Below are 20,387 nucleotides of genomic sequence, written 5' to 3'. Positions count from 1 at the left end.
TTCCTCCTCACCACTATGAGCTGAATAAAGAGCATGAAATCACTTTGCGACTCTGAGTATATTTCAGTAGTCAAGAAGAGAGAGGTGTTCCATTCTTCCCGCACACATATCTATCCCAGATGTTCATTTGATTAAGAGATGGGGAACCTCAGGCCTGGAGGCCAAATGTAGTCCTACAGGCCTCACTACCTGACCAGAGGAGCATCCCCTAGGCTGGGATATTTCCTTTGGGGACTCACCTGTCCAGCCTGGATTCTCTTAAACCCACCCAACAAGAATACCGCAAGTACTAGGACCCAATGACAGAGAGAAGCTAGCAGCAGTAGGTCACACTTGAAGGAGGTATCATTATCTGTCTCTACAAGGAGAACTTCAGATCATATTTCTAACCACGTTTAATGGAACACTTTGAAATAAACACCATCCCTGAAGTACCTCGGCCAATTATCTGCAATAAGCAAAATCATACATGAGGAAAAACTATCATTCAAAATGCTTCAGAATTCTAAGAATAAGCAAGCAGTAAAATAGATGATTGAACTTGTGTACCTTCATAAGTGGGATCAAACAGTATATAGAGTCATAAAATCATAGAATTATAGATTTGGAAGGTACCCTGAGTGTCATCTAGCTCAATGCAGGAATATCAACTAAAGACATCCAATCTCTGCTTAAAAACGGAGTCCACCACCTTCTGAGGGAGTCCTTTCCACAGTTAAACACCTCTTACTGTCAGACATTTCTTCCTGAGGTTCAGTCAGAATCTCCTTTCTTGTAACTTGAATCCATTGGTTTGGGGATCCTACCCTCTGGAGCAGGAGAAAAAAAGCTTGCTCCATCTTCCATGTGACAGCCCTTTAGATATTTGAGGATGGCTGTCATATCTCCTCTCAGTCTCCTTTATTCAGTCTAAACATACCCAACTCCCTCATTAGGCTTGGTTTCCAGACTGAGCCAATATGAATACTAGCAAAATTGGAAACTAGAAAACTAAAAGTATCTTCTCAAAGATGAACTGAACATGTAACAGACTTCTAAACTTTCATGTGGGAACTTAAAGGAGGAGCAAAAGTAGAAACTAGTTCCATAAATCACATACACAATATCAAAAATGGCACAAGAAATAGCACAACAATGTCAGTGATTCTACCGTGATCTTTACTCATCACACAATCCTTCTGAAGCAGTAATTAATAGGTTTTTCACTGCAGTCTAGCTACCAAAATATAACCGTACCAGATTAACAATTCTAGAAGCTCCATTTACAGAAGATGATGTAATTAGAACCTCAAAACATGAGGATCTGATAGCTTCACCACAGAATTTTACAATAAGTTTAAAGAGTAGTTAAAAACAAGTAGAATAAATGAATTACTTAACCAGACGCGTAGATAATAGAAATGATTCACACTACCCTGCACCTAACACCTAATATCAGTCATCAACCAGGACTTTAAAATATGGACAATTATCACTGGAAAATTTAAAGAAGAATATACCATATGGACTAAGACCAAGCATCTTTATTTAAAACATAAAGACTTATAAATTGTATCGCGATAAGCCCATTTGCATCACGAGCAATTTCGGGTGACAAAAAAACACACCTTTGATTAAGTGGAATGCAGTTTTTGATGCAGAACCTAGGAATAATTTAATCATAGAATTGTGGAGTTGGAAAGGGCCACAAGGAATCATAGCTAAGGAATCCCTAAGAGATAGCCGTCCAACCTTTGCTTAAAAGCCTGCAATGAAGAGTAGTCCACAAACCCACTGATGAAGCCTGTTCCGTTGCCAAACAGCTCTCACTGCCAAAAAGTTCTCCATCATTCTTAAGGCATAATTTCCTTTCTTGAAATTTGAATCCTTTGCTTTGGGTCCTACCCCTCTGCATCAGCAGAAAACAAAGTTGCTCCATCCTCCATGTGACAGCCCTTCAGTTATCTGAAAATTGGCTCGAATAATAATAATAATAATAATAATAATAATAATAATAATTTATTTATACCCCACCCATCTGAGATATCACATCTCATTCTTCTCTTCTTCAGGCTAAGCATACCCAACTCCCTCAACCATTCCTCATAAGGCTTCTTTTCCATATCCTTTAGAATCTTAGTCACTCTGCTAAGAATGAGAATGTTCCAGTTTGTCCATATCCTTATTTTAAACAGTGGTGCCCAGAACTAGACACATTAACTGTTTTTAAATTATCCCTCCCCAGTTCATTTCTCAAGCACCCTAATTATGTCAACTTATCAAGCAATATTATATTGAAAGTATTGTGTAGTGCTTGTCTGATAGTATCAGAAAATGATTAATTGAACAACGCATTTCTATGCAGTCTCCATTGTAATAACGTTGTAATGTTACTCAGTCTCTTAATGTTATTTGCCTTTGAACTTAATAAAAATGGAAAATAGGACAATGGCATTTTAGGGGAAACTTCTCAAAGCTAATATAGTTTAAACCATAGTGTTCAATACGTAAGTCTATAGTCAACAGCACTAAAGCCCTGAATTATCACTGCTTATCTTGGTAATATTTAAGACGTGAATAAAAAAAAAAAACCTCATCACAATGTATGAGAGGTTTTTTCAGTTTCACATTAAAAAATGATTTTATCAATCTACAGGTGGATTATCAATCATGTAATCACAATGATCTTGTTATTCCGCTGGAAGGTTAGCGATAGTCTTTCAAATTTGGCACATTGTTATACATTTGATAACTAAATGCAGCCACCTTCATGAAAAGCCAGTGATAAAGAACTGTATTATCAACTCTAATACTAAAAGACTGGTCCATAAAATGTTTGGTTTTCTATCTGACAAAAAGAACTGGATCACAAGCAAACATCTTTGCCGAAAAAATGTGGGAAAGACCCAAAGAGTCTAAACTTTATGGGAAAACGAGAACGGAATTGATTGCTCAATAATGTCCAATCAGCATTAATAATGACAAACCAGAGGAAAACTGTTTTAAAATATCTACCAGTGGCACCTCATTCTGTGTAAACGAAGCAAAATGTATCACTCAGCCTCAGATTTATGCTGGTGATGGCAAGCATCAAAGGCAGATTGCATGCCTATTTTTTGGACAAAATTTTTCAACTATTATACAAGAGGTTACAAGTTACCATTTTATACCCAGTCTCAAAGCGGTTTTTCTGTGTTATTTAAAAACCAAAATTTTACAAGCCGGTGCACCTTTTGTGTTATGTTTAACCATTAGTAGCTATGGACAATATTGGAAAGCATGAGAGAATAATTAAAATAAAGTTTGGGAAACTGCTTTGTTAACAAAACCTCCATTCTTCTCCGTGGCCAGGAGAAACATATAAAATTCACAAGACAACAATTTGACTGAAGAAATGGTCTTTATTGTAAATTACTGGAACAACAAATTTCAAGACAATTTACAACCGTTTGTCTTTTCTTTCCTGTGTTTTGAATACCTTGCCTTTTACACAACTATTTCTCGTATTTCTCTGTGCTAGCATCAATCTGATCAGACTCACATGATCTCTGTGCCCAACATTTTCTATTTTCCATTACCAAACTCTCACTTTTAAAGAATTATTGTATTCATGTATGTGAGTATATTTTTCTGTTTCTACTGCTTACACTCTGAGATCCTGTAAATTTTCTGCATTTTTGAAATAATATAAAGATACTTAAAATTATTTATAAAAATAGAAAATAAAACCTACAAACTAAGACAACAAATTATAGCAACATTCAAACAGGCAGGGAGATTAAACTACTATCATTTAAGAGCTAGGGGAAACAGAAAATGTTTTGCACTGCTCCCGAAATTATAATCATGAGAGCATCGGGTTGGCATGGGAGACCCAAGTGATAACCCATAAACATTTTTGCAAACCGCTTGGAGGCTTTATTACAATTAAGTGGTATGTAAATGGGATGCAGGTGGCGCTGTGGGTTAAACCACAGAGCCTAGGACTTGCTGATCAGAAGGTTGGCGGTTCGACTCCCTGCGACGGGGTGAGCTCCCGTTGCTCGGTCCCTGTTCCTGCCAACCTAGCAGTTTGAAAGCATGTCAAAGTGCAAGTAGATAAATAGGTACTGCTCCGGCGGGAAGGTAAATGGCATTTCCGTGTGCTGCTCTGGTTTGCCAGAAGCGGCTTAGTCATGCTGGCCACATGACCGGGAAGCTGTACGCCGGCTCCCTCGGCCAGTAAAGCGAGATGAGCGTCACAACCCCAGAGTTGGCCATGAATGGGCCTAATGGTCAGGGGTCCCTTTACCTTTACCTAAATGTTGTGAAATAAAGAAAGAGCACAAAGTAGGGCTCCTTCTCAACAGACTTCTAAGGGTCCTTACCAGATTGTGAAAATGAAGCAGAAAAATACTCATTCGTGGGAAACTTAGAAGTGTGACAGCAATGACCCTAGACAGCAGTCTCATTCAAAGATTAGGGGAGCAGCTTTAGTGCAGTGGTAAGAACACCTGCTTGGCATGTAGAATTCAATTCCCAGCATATTGAGATAGGCTGGAAAGGACTCCTGCCTGCCACCCTGGAGAGCTGCTGCCAGTTATAGAATTGTAGAGTCGGAAGGGACCAGAGGATCATCAGCTCCAACATCTTGCAATGCAGGAAAATGTAGCTGTCCCGTGCGGGGATTGAACCTGTAGCCTTGGTGTTATTAGCACCATGCCCTACCCAACTGAGCTACCTCAATGTAGGATGCGCAGGCCATTTGGCCTCACTCCTGGCACTCTGCGTGCTAAGAGACCCTCTCCTGACATTTGCATGGATCGCTGTGCATGCAAATATCTTCCCTGCAGATGTTTATGCTATGTGCACAGATGGCAGGGACATGGCTTCCCAGTATGCATGGCATGGGGAGGTAGCAGCTCAACATGGCATGGCTTCCATGTTGCACAAAATGCTAGAGGGCAAAGGAGAAGGAAGATGGTGATGGGGAGAGCAATTACGTCTGCAATGAGTATTTGAAATTGCCAGAAATGGCTCGTGCTTTTCAACGCTCACAAAAAATGAACATGAATCGAGGCAGTCCCAAAATAAATGTGCTGTTCCTCAACCTAGCTAGTCTTCATCTCATGCTCTTGTGTGTCCAAGCCCACTGACATGTGAATCCACTGAATTAACTTGATGGACACTTGGCAAGGGATCCACATGAAAAAGTGGCCTTAGAGCAGAACATTAAAGAAGAACTATGTATGTCACACCCTGTTGAAATGGATGGTGATATCAGAATGCATGAAAGCTCACTGAGATGGTTGCTCATTTGCTTTAGAGGAATCATAAACGCATGAGAGTGCTTAAAAAGGAAGGAGATGAATTTCTTCATTAAGAAAAAAAAAAGGATCAGCCAATCTTATGTGCATCCCATTTAAATAACGTCCTGCTTCTTGAGCCAATTCCCAATTAGCTCCAGATCCAAGTTGCAACCCTAAACACATTTAGGAAAGAGCAGGTCTCACTGAACACAGTGAGGCTTACCTCTGAGTAAATGTGCATAAGATTATACTGCATGTTGGCCATGCTTTAGATGCACTTGAAATCAATGAGACTTCCATTAAGCACAACTAGCTTCCCCCATTAATATCAATAGATCAGAATGGTTACTAACTTAACATGGATTCAACCATTGCAAACAATGTGCTTATTAATTGTTTGGACGACGACTTCTTTTTTTATTCCACCTAAAAAATACGTGTCTATTCCCAGAATTTTCCCCAATGCCCTTAAGGCTTTTATGCAGATTCACCATATGTTGTCATGATGTCAAACTGCACATGTGCGTGTTCATACCAGGCATTCCTACACAATTTGTAGAGGTTTGCTGGGTGTACAGATGCCAGTGCCCCAATCATTTGCAAACAGTGCTTTGCAAATTTGCCTGTGCAGAGTAGTTGTCTCCTAGTACCTCCCTCGGTACAAACATATCAAACGCATAGTAAAGGTTGAAGGTCTTCGCTTTATCTATGGGTGCCATACTGAAGCCACATGCGGACAGGTAACAGCACTGAAATGTAAGAGCTAGTGCAACGTAGTGAGTAAGGTCACAATTCTACGTGTGCTTTTTCCTGCAAGTAATCCCCACTGAAGACAGTGGGGCTTGCTTTCGATTTGTGGAACAGACTCCCACGAGTGGTGATAGATCCTCTTTCCTTGGAGACTTTTAAGCAGAGGTTGGGTGGCCATCTGTCATGGATGTTTTAGCTGAGATTCCTGCATTGCAGGGGTTGGACCAGATGACCCATCCGGGTCTAAGATTGTATGATTAAACATGCATGGGTAGGTTGGTGCAGTATGAGACTGAAGCAGCAAGAGCTTCAAAGCTTGCCTCTGCCACTCGCTAGATAGCTTTAACCAAGGCACTTTTTCTCAGCTCCAAGCTCAGATCTGTAATGGTGGGTAGCAATAGGCTTATAAGTCAAATAATTAGCCAGTCTACTTCAGTAGCATTTATCCTAACTGGCCACCTCTACCTGAAGCTGTGCAGTCTGCCGCCCATCCTGATTTATTACAGGCGACTTGCAAAGATGATTAATATTACTTACATGAAGGGCCAGTAGTGATGTATGGAAGTGAGAGCTGGACCATAAAGAAGGCTGATCGCCGAAGAATTGATGCTTTTGAATTATGGTGTTGGAGGAGACTCTTGAGAGTCCCATGGACAGCAAGAAGATCAAACCTCTCCATTCTTAAGGAAATCAGCCCTGAGTGCTCATTGGAAGGACAGATCCTGAAGCTGAGGCTCCAGTACTTTGGCCACCTCATGAGAAGAGAAGACTCCCTGGAAAAGACCCTGATGTTGGGAAAGATGGAGGGCACAAGGAGAAGGGGACGACAGAGGACGAGATGGTTGGACAGTGGTTGGACAGTGTTGTAGAAGCTACCAGCATGAGTGGACCAAACTGCGGGAGGCAGTGGAAGACAGGAGTGCCTGGCGTGCTCTGGTCCATGGGGTCATAAAGAGTCGGACACGACTAAACGACTAAACAACAACAACAACATGAAGGGCCTTGTGCACTGGAAAAGCACCTTATGAATGGCAAATGTAATTGTTAAATGCTTTCAAGAATGGAGTGTTATATAAAGCATAAGATCAGCTATCTTACAAAGCTCTGGGCCGCTGAGTATTTTGCCTGCTAAACATTCTAGTTGTGTGTGTGTGTCATGTTTTCAGCACCTTTCCATATGCACCTGATAATTTCTGAATGAGATTGTGAGCTATTTTCCACTTTAGGAACAAAGTTTCATAGAAGATGGAGAGGAGGAGGAGAGAGAGAGAGAGAGAGAGAGAGAGAGAGAGAGAGAGAGAACACTGTATACTTGTGCGTGTCATAGATGTGATTTATTAATATTTCTTATGACAGGTGATTCAAGGAACCACTTTGTAGTGACTTTTTGGCACATCATTGAGATATTTTCCGCGAATATTTTCATAAACTAAATATTTGCTCCGGTTAAACATGCAGCTCTTCTCCCCTCACCGGTCAGAAGTTGCGCTGCTCTTTGCCAACTTTTCCCAATCCCAGACTGTACCTACCCTTCCAGTTGCTTGCCAGGTAAAATTCATAGAGTGAATATTGACCGGGATGGCAGGCATCCTTTGCTGGGCTTTTCTGAAATCGTGGGTGAAGGGGGCCATCTTTCCCTCAGAAACAATAAGAATATCCTCTTCAAAGCCTGTAAAACAAAACCAATTAACTCAAAACAGGTGGGAGATTAATCGTAATGGAGGATGAAAAGCAAATGGGTTTTTTTTCCCCGCTGAAGCTTTCACAGGCAGGCAAGACTCCGGGGAGGGGGGGGTCGCTTCTGAAATTTCCTACACGGAAAGCACTTCTTTGGAGGGAAAGGGGGGCAAACCTTATGCAGATCGCCATGCGTGACAACGGATGCACACATATCTCCGCGTACACAGGCAAGGGAGCCGCACTTGGCCACAGCACACTGACGCTCTGTAACAGGTCCATGTGAGTGGGAGCACCGTGACAATGCGTACATGTGGCTTTGATTGTGAAAGCATGGGGCTGCTTTCGGTGTGTGTGGGGGGGGGAGATGCACTCCTGCAATCATCGCACATGATCTAGTTGCTCTCTCTCTCCCCCCCCCCCCCCCGTTTCTCCTTGAGCTGCACAGAAGTGCTTTACCGTGCAGAAAATGTGGCACAGATGAAGAGGCCCTGAGATTCCTCCCTCTTCCGCCCCTTCCTTTTTTTTCCAGGGCACATATAAGAACTGGAACCTTTAAAGAATTCAGCACAAGCTCATGGGCTGTTTCTTCTCTCTCTCTCTCCCCCCCCCCCCCCCGCCAAGTCCTTAATGGTAATCCATTCAAACTGAAGGTCAACATCCTATGCACATTTATGGGAGAGTAAATCCCACTTAATACAGTGGAAATTAATCAGAACTACCAGACGGGCAGAGGGCAATTTAGACCCTTAGAACCAGACAGAGGGCCTTCTCGGTAGTGGCGCCTGCCCTGTGGAACGCCCTCCCTTCAGATGTGAAGGAAATAAGCAGCTATCTTCTCTTTAAAAGACATCTGAAAGCAGCTCTGTTTAGGGAAGTTTTTAATATTTAGTGCTGTATTGTTTTTAACACTTGATTGGAAGCCGCGCAGAGTGGCTGGGGAAACTCAGCCTGATGGGCGAGGTATAAATAATAAATTTATTATTATTATTATTATTATTATTATTTGTGATGGCTGCCTTAGCTTCATTACCAGAACTTTGTTTAGGAGAGACAGATTGGGCTAAACTTTGGAGGTGGTCGGTTGAATCAGGAGGGGACTGACAGGTTTCATTAAGGCTCCCCACCCACTTTCCCCTTCATCGTTCCAGCACTGCCTTGCTTCCAAGTAAACTGAGCATAGGATTGCTCTGCAAACAGACTTGGATGCCAAGTGGCGCTGGACAGACCTATGTCCAGCTTTAATGTGAACGGATGAAGCTGGCATCCAATTAGGCAGACTTACGACGCTTCCAGATGAGAGCGTTTATGGTGAGATCACAGAATGGTGGAGATGGAAGGAACCACCCCCAGGGTCATCTATTCCAGCCGCCTGCAATGCAGGAATCTTTTGCCCAATGTGGGATTCGAACCCACGACCCTGGTATTAAGAGTCTCACGCTCCACTGATGGAACTGCAAGACCAACGCTCCTCCTGGCAGCCTCCGCACCAGGGGTGTGGCGGGGAGGGGGCAGGCAGGGGGACGGCTGCACTCCCCTCAACCAAGCAAATAAATAAAAATAATGTTTAAAGCAGAAATTGCAGAAAGGTATTGACAATTTTTTTTCCTGAGCACTTGCAGTCAAAAGAAAGTAATTCAAAACAACTGTTGTGGAGGCCATTCATTCTGGATCTGCTAGACGGAGCCACGCAGAGGATGGTGGCAGGTGGGTGTCCGTCCGTCCCCCCCGTCCCCCAACATAAATCCCGGCTACGTCCATTCCTGTGTTTGGCATATGAATGGATGAAACCGGCATCCGATCAAGCAGACTTTCGCAGCTTCCAGACTGGGGGGGTGTTTATGGCGAGGTCATAGAACGAGAGAGTAGGAAGAGATCCCACCGGGTCATCTAGCCTGACCCCGCTGCGACGCAGGAAAAACTCCGTTGCAACGAAGGAAAAACTTTTTTTTGCTCAACGCGGGGCTTGAAACCCACCACCCTGAGACGAAGAGTCTCACGCTTCGCTCCTCCTTGCGTACCACGTCCTGGCACCCTAATGCCACCCCCCCCCCCACAGGCTCTCATTTACTTTCCCCCCATGAAAACCCCCATGACTTTATTGGTGCTGCAAATGAACCCGATTGCCAAGCAGCAGCAGCAGCAGCAATTATTATTATTATTATTATTATTATTATTATTATTATTAATACCCCGCCCATCTGGCTGGGTTTCCCCAGCCACAACAACAACCTGACGTCTTTTCAGTTGCCACAAAACTGTTCCGTGGGGGGGGGACACACACCCCGTGGCTGTTTTGCCCCCCCCCCCTCCTCCCGCCGGGCGCCTTACCTATGAGCACGCGGGCTTGGTGCGCGTCGATCCACAGGTAGAGCGTGTCCTCCTGGCGCGGGGCGGCGCGCGCAGGCGGCGGGCTCCCCAGGCACAGCCACAGCCACAGCGCCCAGCACAAGGCGCCGCCGCCCCCGCCGCCGCCGCCGCCGCTTCCCCTCCTTCCCTCGGCCATGCGGACGGGCAAAGTCCGCCTTCCAAGAGCTGCTGGCGCGCTGCTCGCTCCGTCTTCTCCTTCCAGCACACGCTTCTCCCAGCGCCGAGGCGAGCTGCCTGCCTGCCCGCCTGCTTGCTTGCTTTCGCCTGCTGCTGCTGCTGCTGCTGCTGCTGCTGCTGCTGCCCGAGGTGGGTTTGCCTCTTGGCAGGCGCCGCAGTTGTGAGCGGGACTCCTCCGAGAGGGGGACGTGCCCTTGTGGGGGAGAGCGAAGTGCGGTGGGGGGACGCGGGGGACGGCGGATGGGAGCGGTGCTGCTCAGCTCCGCCAGGGGGCGCCGTGGCAGCGAGGACGGAGAAGCGACTCGGGCCAGGGCGAGGTATAGAATCATAGAACGAGCCCCTCCAACAGGAAAATAGGGGCATCCTATTCCAAAGTGAGGAGGAATTAAAGAACCTTTTAACGAGGGTGAAAGAAGAGAGCGCAAAATATGGTCTGAAGCTCAACATCAAAAAAACGAAGATCATGGCCACTGGTCCCATCACCTCCTGGCAAATAGAAGGGGAAGAAATGGAGGCAGCGAGAGATTTTACTTTCTTGGGCTCCATGATCACTGCAGATGGTGACAGCAGCCACGAAATTAAAAGACGCCTGCTTCTTGGGTGAAAAGCAATGACAAACCTAGACCTTAAAAAGCAGAGACATCACCTTGCCAACAAAGGTCCGTATAGTAAAAGCTATGGTTTTCCCAGTAGTGATGTATGGAAGTGAGAGCTGGACCATAAAGAAGGCTGATCGCCAAAGAATTGATGCTTTTGAATTCTGGTGCTGGAGGAGACTCTTGAGAGTCCCATGGACTGCAAGAAGATCAAACCTATCCATTCTGAAGGAAATCAGCCCTGAGTGCTCACTGGAAGGACAGATCGTGAAGCTGAGGCTCCAATACTTTGGCCACCTCATGAGAAGAGAAGACTCCCTGGAAAAGACCCTGATGTTGGGAAAGCTGGAGGGCACAAGGAGAAGGGGACGACAGAGGATGAGATGGTTGGACAATGTTGTAGAAGCTACCAGCATGAGTTTGACCAAACTGCGGGAGGCAGTGGAAGACAGGAGTGCCTGGCGTGCTCTCGTCCATGGGGTCACGAAGAGTCAGACACGACTAAACGACTAAACAACAACAAATTCCATCATCTCCCCCTTCGTGGATCACTGCCTTATGGAGGCGAAGGGGCTTGAATAACTCCGAGAAGCTATGAGCTATGGGGTGCAGGGCCACCCAAGACAGACAGGTCATAGCCGAGAGTTTAGACTCAATGTGATCCACCTGGAGAAGGAACTGGCAAACCACTCCAGTATTTTGCCAAGAAAACTCCACGGACATAAAAAAGGAGAAGCTTTGAGAAGAAAGTGAGAGTTTCCAATGCATGCTCTGTCACGGAGAGTCGAACAGGACTAAGACGACTAAAGAACAATTCCATCATCATCATCAATCATCATCATCATCATCATCATCATCATTTTACTATTTAAACCCAGCCCATCTGACTGAGTTGCCCCACCCCATCGGTAGGCAAACTAAGGCCCGGGGCCCAGATCCGGCCCAATCACCTTCTAAATCTGGCCAGTGGACGGTCCGGGAATCAGCGTGCTTTTACATGAGTAGAATGTGTCCGTTTATTTAAAATGCATCTCTGGTTATTTGTGGGGCATAGGAATTTGTTCTTTTTTTCCAAAATATAGTCCTGCACCCACAAGGTCTGAGGGACAGTGGACCGGCCCCCTGCTGAAAAAGTTTGCTCACCCCTGTGCCCTCTGGGCGGCTTCCAACAGATTAAAAAAATACAACATTAAACTTTTAAAAAAACCAAAACTCCCCTATGCCTTCAGATAGCTATAGAATCTGGTCTGTTAACTCCACACCCTCCAAAATTTCTACGATGAAAATAGGGACGTCCTAAGGAAAAGTGGGACATTCTGGGGCATGGGCGTAGCTGGGGGGGCAGGGGCAACTGCCCCCCTAAATTAATACAAATCAGAGGTTCTGCTCCCCCACTAACCAAAGCCTGTCTGCTCCCCCAACAAAAATTCTGGCCATGCCCGTGTTCCAGGATCAAATCAGAAACCGAGAGGGCTTCTGTAAATCCAGGACTGTCCCTGGGAAATAGGGGCACTTGGAGGGTCTGGAGAATTGTAGGGCCCTCAGGGACCATCTAGTGTCCCACAGCAATCTCTGGGTGGGCTCGAACCACCAACCTTCTGGGGTTAACAGCCAGGTGTACTGAGCCATTGTGCCCCTGGATAAATATAATATTATCATAATAAAGTTTTCTCGGGCCACAACGTAAAGACACCGTCCTTCCACCGCTCCTCCTCCCGCAACACGTGCTCTAAGTAATTCGTACTCGGAGACGCAGACCCGTTAAAATCCATGCCCTTAGTTGAAATCCTTTTATTTCAATGGGTCGGGTCCGGAGTATAACATCTTCTCCACCCCCGGCAGTTTGGAAGGGGAGGAGGACACCTCGCGGACGCAACAGGGAGCTGGAGCTTCCAGGATGAAGTTTGAAGCCGCTTGTGGCAGGTGTCAATCATCAGGGCCATTCCGCGCAGTCACCGGGGCTGCGGATTGTCCCTGGGCTTGGAGGGAGAGTTTGTCACTGCATCGTCCAGATTTTCAGGTGGTCTGAGAGCGCAAGCAGTTTGGGCTTCCCCTCCATCAACTCTCCTAAGTCTGCCCGGGAGGGCTGGAACCCCCAGAACAGATTTTAAGGAGGCGCAGGAAGCAGAAAGACGAATCCCATTGCACAGTCCTAAGGCTGGATACCGACCTTGATTTTCCACATACATTAAGAAGTTGACAAATGGATGCGCTGGTACATGCCATTATTTAACAGGGGTTTATGCAGGCTTAACTGCTGTTGGTGTAACGTGGCCCTCTAGTGGTTTATATTCCTAAGAACACATTCTGAAGACAATTATTACAATCTTAGGCACCTATTGAGGCTCAGCCACAATAAAATAAAGCTGTTTCATGACTATGTTACTCATCAGTAGATATCTTGCATTTCCCCCCGCTTAAGAATGCTGCATCTAACCATGGAGTTTTCTTTTTAGCATAGGATGCTGGCCTAGACTGAAAATCACTCTTGTTTATAAGGAAAGTCTCATCTGAGCCAGCTACAGTTTGTAGCACTGAAAGGGGAGCATTTTTATGAACAAGTACAGCCACACCCCTAGAATTCTTAGAAGGACTGCTATATTTCTCTTGCTCAGTGTCTACATATTCTGTCTTAATCATCCACTAAAATATGTGTCTCTTGCAATGGCGCCACATCAGCTTTTAAGTTTTTTTCGTTTAGAGAGCACCTGTTACCTTTCCTAGGAGAAGCGATGCAACATTTAATGTAACAAAATTTAAAGTAATAATAAATCTATTACTGTAGCGATAAAGTATCTGTCAACTGCATGTGTAGAATATCTTTTTACAGTCACGCACCACCACATTCTTAAAATCTCCTAATGCCCAGGCATATATAACACAGCTGCTAAAAATCCATATAAATCATAAGTGAAAAGACATGTAATTAGATACTTGTGGGCAGTCAAACTAAACGGGGAGTGCTGCCCCAAAATTTATTTTGCACATGCGCCCGCAATGAAGTGCTACTGGGTAGTCACGCTGGTGTTCTGCAAGAAAAACAACAGAGAGACCAGCTAGACTGGTAAAGAGAAAGCGATTTATATGCATTGTATGTGAGATACAACATTGTGCCACCAGATGGAGATGTAGAGTCTCATTTTTCCTCTACCTGTTTTCCCTGTTTAAATTTACAATGCTTTGAACTGAAACACTTCTTTGATGTGTCTAGGTCCAGCCAGAGTCTTCTGGCATCTTAACCTATTATTTGTTGGTTTTAATTTCTTTATCTGTGAATGAACTTGTTAGCTGCTTGTTAGACAAAAGGTTTTCTGAATGACCTGCATCATATGTAAGAGAATAAGCATGAGTAAAAATATATTCTAATAAAAGCATATTGATATAAAACATATGTACGCCAAAACACATGCAATTCACTACACACACACACGAAGCAGCCCCCAATCCCAGCAAAAAAAGGGTAAAGGTAAAGAACTCCTAGATGGTTAAGTCCAGTCAAAGGCGACTATGGAGTACAGCACTCATCTCACTTTCAGGCTGAGGGAGCAAACTGTGCTGGTCTGGGGGGGGGGGTTACTGTGCGGCGTGGTCTGAGTCCGGTCCTGGGTCAAGGGTCTGGAGGCTGTCTGTCAGGGGCGAAGCGGGTCCAAGGCAAGGAGCCGGGCGTGGTCAGGAACTCCAGAAGAGCAGGTCAGGGTGCTGGCAGGAACAGGTTTCCAGCGATGTTGCTCCCGGAACCTGGGACTGGGCTGACTGGCCTTTATCTCCTCTGGGGCCTAGGGCAGTCCTGGCCCACAGGTGACTCACCTCTCCTGGCCTCAAGGCGAGCACTCCTCCTGATAGAACTTAGTTCCCTCCGCCTCTCTGCCCTGAGCCTCTGCAGCTCGGGAGAGGCTGGAGGGTTACTGGACCCAGAGGCAGCCTCACCTTCCCCTGATAGGGCTGGGAGAGGAGCACCTGCAGGCAATGGGTCCTCAATCACCTCCGGAGCCAGAGTGGATTCATCTGGTGTCTGCTCCTGTGGATCCGGCACAGGTGCAGGCCCTTCAGATTCAAGCCTCTGCCCCGGCTCAGCCAGCCCTGGAGGCAGGGACTCCTGTGCAGGCTGGGATTCCTCCGGTTCAGCCTCTGAATCAGATTCCCAGGCCATCACAGAGCCAGTGTTTGTCCACAGACAGCTTTCTGGGTCATGTGGCCAGCATGAATAAACCACTTCTGGCACAATGGGACACTATGACGGAAACCAGAGCGCACGGAAATACCATTTACCTTCCTGCCACAGTGGTACCTATTTATCTACTTGCACTGGTGTGCTTTTGAACTGCTAGGTTGGCAGGAACTGGGAGAGAGCAACGGGAGCTCACCAGTCACAGGCATTTGAACCGCCAACCTTCTGCCCAAGAGGCACTGGCGGAGGAAGAGGAGTGTGGGGGGAGCGCACCGCCTCTGGCAGTGTGATCCTGGTGGGGTGCCATCGCGGCTGCCTCCCTGCCTGCGCTGGGTGCCACACCCCTGCAGGTGGCATGCCCCACCCCCAGGATGCATGCCATGCCCCTGTGGGTGTCAGCTTCGCCTTTGAGCCGGTGCCAACGACTAGGCTCAAGCTCTTCAGCCCTGACTGGGCCTGGCGAGCTGGGAAAGCACTTCCAGAGACCTTCCACTGCAGGGAAGCAGGTCTAAGTGCAATGGAGGCGCAACTTAGAGCTGTGAGCACCAAACTCCGTTCCAAAGTCAGCAGAGCACAGCAGAGTATGAACTACATGAACGGTGGCTCTGAGGCATAACTTCTTTATTCTTTTACAACTACTGCAAAACTAAAATAAACGAACTAAAAACTATCGGAGGCTACCGGACTGCATGAGTGTTACAGTTGCTTAAGCAGTCATCTTATCTCTACACAGACTTTTTTTGAGTCAGGCTGGAGCAGAAGAAGCAATGAGCAGCTTCCGCCCCCTCCTTTCTGGAAACATTGTCAGTAGATTCTTGCAATGGGAGGGGTGAAATATCCACAGCGGGTGGCACACCACGCCCCCGGGAAGCACGCCAGCCTCGCCCCAACCTGCTCTCCGCCACTGAAGCTCTGCCACTACCAAGAGGCTCAGTGGTTTAGACCACAGTGCCACCCGCTCCCTGCTCCCAGCACAACCAAAAGGAAACATCATTGTTGTAGTCAATCAAAAGCTTGGAGTGGGAAGGGAATATATACCTGCCACTCAAAAGACGTCAGCAAAGGCCCCAGTTGAAGCTCTCTCACTCCACAAACAGGGAGCCACAATTGCAAAGGCCACATCCTGGAACAGTTCAGTCACCAGAGCCCGAAACTCTTAATCTCAGAGTCATGGGCTCAAGCATCATGTTGGGCAAAATATTTCTGCATTGCAGGGGGTTGGACTAGATGCCTGTGTGGGCCTTTCTAACTCTGTGATTCTATGAGTGGATCTTTTGTCATTATTCTCCAAGCACCCTTCAAAGCAGGAATCCAGAGATGGCCTTCATTAAGATCTAATGGTCTAAGAAGGTTCAAAGAGGCCATGCGTCGGCAAATTAAGGCTCGGGGGCAGGATCCGGCTCAATCGCCTTCTAAATCTGGCCTGCGGACTGTCCAGGAATCAGCGTGTTTTTACATGATTAGAATGTGTGCTTTTATTTAAAATGCACCTCTGGGTTATTTGTGGGGCATAGGAATTCGTACATCCCCCCCCCAATATAGTCCGGCCCCCCTCAAGGCCTGAGGGACAGTGGACTGGCCCCCTGCTGAAAATGTTTGCTGACCGCTGATATAGGCTAACAAATCTGTAAGCCTTTGAAGTGGCAAAGCACTCTTGGTTGTTTTCAGAAATCTTATGTCCTACGAAGTTCTATCTTTGCAACAGCCCTGAGAGGTAGGTTAGACTGAGAGTCACCTAGGTTTCAAAACGTCACATGCTTGGAGAGTTTTCCACCTGCTATTGTTGCTGTCAGCGTTGCCCAATCAAAACGTATCACCACAAATCTGGTTTCCTCCTTCAATATCATGTACATCTGAAAGTATGGTAGGTGGGGAGACAACCTATCTCACCATTTTATGATAAACGGGGCAGTTATTTGGGTGGGTGAGTTCAGAGGGCTAGCAGACACCAGAGGAAGCCCTCAAAGGTGTTACTGCACCACACTGGCAACCCAAACTCTATCCACTCATCGCGTTCCTTCTTCGAATACTTTTTGTTGCTAAGACACAGCAACTTGCCCAAGCTTTGATCAGAGCTTAGTTCAGATCGGTCGTATTTCTTGCCTGCTGCCGTTGTTTCTTAACGATGTTGTAAAATGTGTCCTTGTCTCTACGTTTGTTTCTGAAGACCAAACACCAGAAGCAGGAGAAAACAGTGCAATTGTGCGTTGTTCCAATTATGATGTCAGCCACTTGGAAACAGAGACTGAGAAGTGGAACATACATTATAAAGTAGTAAAATAAAAAAGATCTTCTCCATTTCAGCTGTAAAAAAAAAAAAAAGGTTGCTACTGTACTTGAGCTTCCCATGTAGCCGACATATGATTTCTACAAGCAGCTGCCTATAGGGATCGCAGCTGCAATCCAGATGTGGGTGTCAGCAAGTGTTTTCCCTGTCAGCATCCACAAGTGAAGTGCCTTGAATGGACTAGACTTGTGACTTGGGTTTCAATCCCTTGCTTAGCTGTGTAGCTCACTTTGGGTGGCCTTGGAGAAGCCCTATCCTCTCAGCCTAACCTACCTCACAGCGTCATTGTTAGGATAAAAATGGGAGAAGCCTACATATTTCACTCTGAACTCTTTTTGTGGAAGAGCAGTCTGAAAACCTAACAAATAAAATGTTCTCCCTAAACCCCCAAGCTGTTTCTGGATCAACTCCTTCCTTCCCCCTGGGTTGTTCTAACCCTGGTTTGCCTTCTGGGCTTAATCCGACCGATAGGCCAAACAGAGGCCCTCTGCTTTCCCTGGAGCAACTAAAAAGGCCTTGAGAAAATATGCCACCTCAGAGGGGAAAAATGAAAACAAAAAGGGTGGGAAGGGAGATTGAATTTGGTTTCTTGGTTCACCAATGTCTGCTGTCCTTCAAAACTTCGAGACTTTGCTTGCTAGGCATCATGACCAGTTAGAAGTGGATAGAGAAATGAGAGACACTGCTGCAATCATTTCCTTGACTGGGCCTGATAGTTCAATTCACTCACCGTGTTGATTTTTAATGGGTCTGTGCAAACAACAAAAGGTTCCTAAGATTCAGGGACAAACTAACAGCATCAGTTGCAATGGTTGACTTCTGAAAATGCTTTTTTTTTAAAAAAAAAAAAGGTTTGAAAAAATATATCGAATTTGCCATCAGCTCACCCTCGCCACTTAGTGTCACATTTGTATAATGCACTTAAAACATGCTTAAAACATTATATAGTATATGCAGCTGTATAGCTGAGTCCTTTGTGTGTTTGTCCTGTGCAGGGTCTCCAACTGTTTTAGGACCACAACTTCCACCATCTCTAGCTAGCAGGACCAGCATCAGGAATGATGGGAATTGTAGTCCAAATACAGCTGGAGACCCAAATTTGGGAAACCCTGCTCTACTATACCATAAGGTGGTACATTGGCGCCCCCTGGTGAGGAAACAGCTAAGCATGGTAAGTGTATAGGAAAATTGGTTGTTGCACCAGCTCTGTTAGTCTGCTGCAGCAAAAACAGCCAAGTATCTCATGGCATCTTAAAGAATAATTTACCATGTTGCAAGAAACCACTCATCAGGAACAGAAAGTGTTATCCTCAGTTGACAGCTTTCAGGCTAACAATGCAGCCAAGTGACACTTACATTAAAATTTGCATCTATGCACAATGACCATCCACAGTTGTAATCATTGGTGGTAATGCAATACCTTAACACTAAGTTAATTACCATTCAGAAACGATTATCATAGCTGCTAGAACTGAACCTGATGACTGAGTTGCAATTTCACATTTTTTCACACTGGAGTTTCTCTTTGAAGATTATTTTGTTCAAGTACAGCCATTTCCAGCAGCGGAACGGAAAACCTTCTGTTTCTGAAGCAAGGTTTGGGATGGGATTTCATTCAGCCCAAGTCCCAAACTGTCTTCAGATCTCTGGGGAACAACCTTGCTGGCATCCAAGCAAAGAGGAGAGCCGGCTGCTGTGGACATAGGAGGCTTCTGTTCTCTCTCAACAAGCTTGGGGGGGGGGCGGATTTCTGGTTTGTATTTTGCAACTGCTCTCTCTGCTCAACATTTCTCTTCTTTTCAGGGTGTTGGGGTTTACGGTGTAGGGCTACAAGCAAAGAATGCAAGTCACCCTGGGCTGTGGAAGGGTTTGTAGCTGTTTCTGAAAAACCTGCTATGGGGAACTTGAAGTTAGAGCCGTATTCTAGACAGGGCTATCAAATGCCATGATGATGGCTAAATGGAATGGGGTTTCCACATGTAGGGAGCCAGCCAAGCCCCAGATCTGCCAGGATGAACTGAGTTTGGAATAGACTGGATTGCTGGCTGAGTCTGAGCTCAGTCAGGCAAAGGGAGACATCCACCTGTTGCAAACTCTGCTCTGCTGCGACCTAGCAACTCAGTAGAAGTTACAAAAAGGCAGATGTAAGTCAAACTCTATTTTAAAGGGTTGTTTCCCCTCCAAACGGCTGGGTGGGGCTGAATTAGCTGGCAGCAGCCACACTCCTGAAAGGAGTTTGCAGCAGGGGTAAGTTAAAGGTAAAGGTAAAAGGACCCCTGACCATTAGGTCCAGTCATGACCGACTCTGGGGTTGCGGCGCTCATCTCGCTTTATTGGCTGAGGGAGCTGGCGTACAGCTTCCGGGTCATGTGGCCAGCATGACTAAGCCGCTTCTGGCGAACCAGAACAGCGCACGGAAACACCGTTTACCTTCCCGCCGGAGCGGTACCTATTTATCTACTTGCACTTTGACGTGCTTTTGAACTGCTAGGTTGGCAGGAGCAGGGACCAAGCAACGGGAGCTCACCCTGTCGTGGGGATTCGAACCGCCGACCTTCTGATCAGCAAGTCCTAGGCTCTGTGGTTTAACCCACAGCGCCACCCGCGTCCCTAGGGGTAAGTTACACTGGCATAAATTGCCCTGGCGTAAGTTACACTGGCTTCCTGCAGCTTAGATTGCTCTGCCCAGGGCAGTATATCTGCCACAGAGTATCTGGTGGCCAACAATTAAGAAGGATCTCCACAAGTGACTGGCTACTGTGGAGCTGAGATGGACGTCTGCTCTGACCCATCAGGACTTCCCTTATATTCTTAGCCTCTGCAACAGGCTCTCTAGTGGAATCCTCACTGCCTCCCAAAAGTGATCTTCCCCTTCACCTGCTCACCCTCCTCAGCTCCATCAGCTATGGGCCAGTGCAGGAGAGTCTTCTTCTTCTTTGGCGATCACTCGTAGCTGAGTAAGTTTGTCTTCCATGAACACAGTTTTAACAGTGAGTCCGTAAGTGACTGTGGAGGCCAGTTCTAGATCCACACTTCCTTCCACAGTGGGGACATTGGTTTCCGGGCAGGTGTTGATCACGGTGAGGGTTTGCCAA

General features: G+C 46.1%; 1 protein-coding gene across 1 annotated transcript in view; it reads right to left on the bottom strand.

Moving 5' to 3' along the window:
* The window catches only part of WIF1 (WNT inhibitory factor 1), a 42,277-nt gene extending 31,856 nt beyond the window's left edge, over positions 1–10,421 (bottom strand). Inside the window, exons 1-2 of the mRNA XM_079994361.1 lie at positions 10,026–10,421; positions 7,547–7,686 (exon numbers count right to left, since the gene is read on the bottom strand). Coding sequence (XP_079850487.1) covers positions 7,547–7,686; positions 10,026–10,200 — 315 coding nt within the window. The 5' untranslated portion in view covers positions 10,201–10,421. The remainder of the gene's footprint in view (positions 1–7,546; positions 7,687–10,025) is intronic.
* Positions 10,422–20,387: the final 9,966 nt, after the last annotated feature.

The sequence above is a fragment of the Podarcis cretensis genome, assembly GCF_951804945.1.
Source record: "Podarcis cretensis genome assembly, chromosome: 10".
Taxonomy (NCBI): Eukaryota; Metazoa; Chordata; class Lepidosauria; order Squamata; family Lacertidae; genus Podarcis; species Podarcis cretensis.
This window is presented reverse-complemented; position numbering and strand designations above follow the sequence as displayed.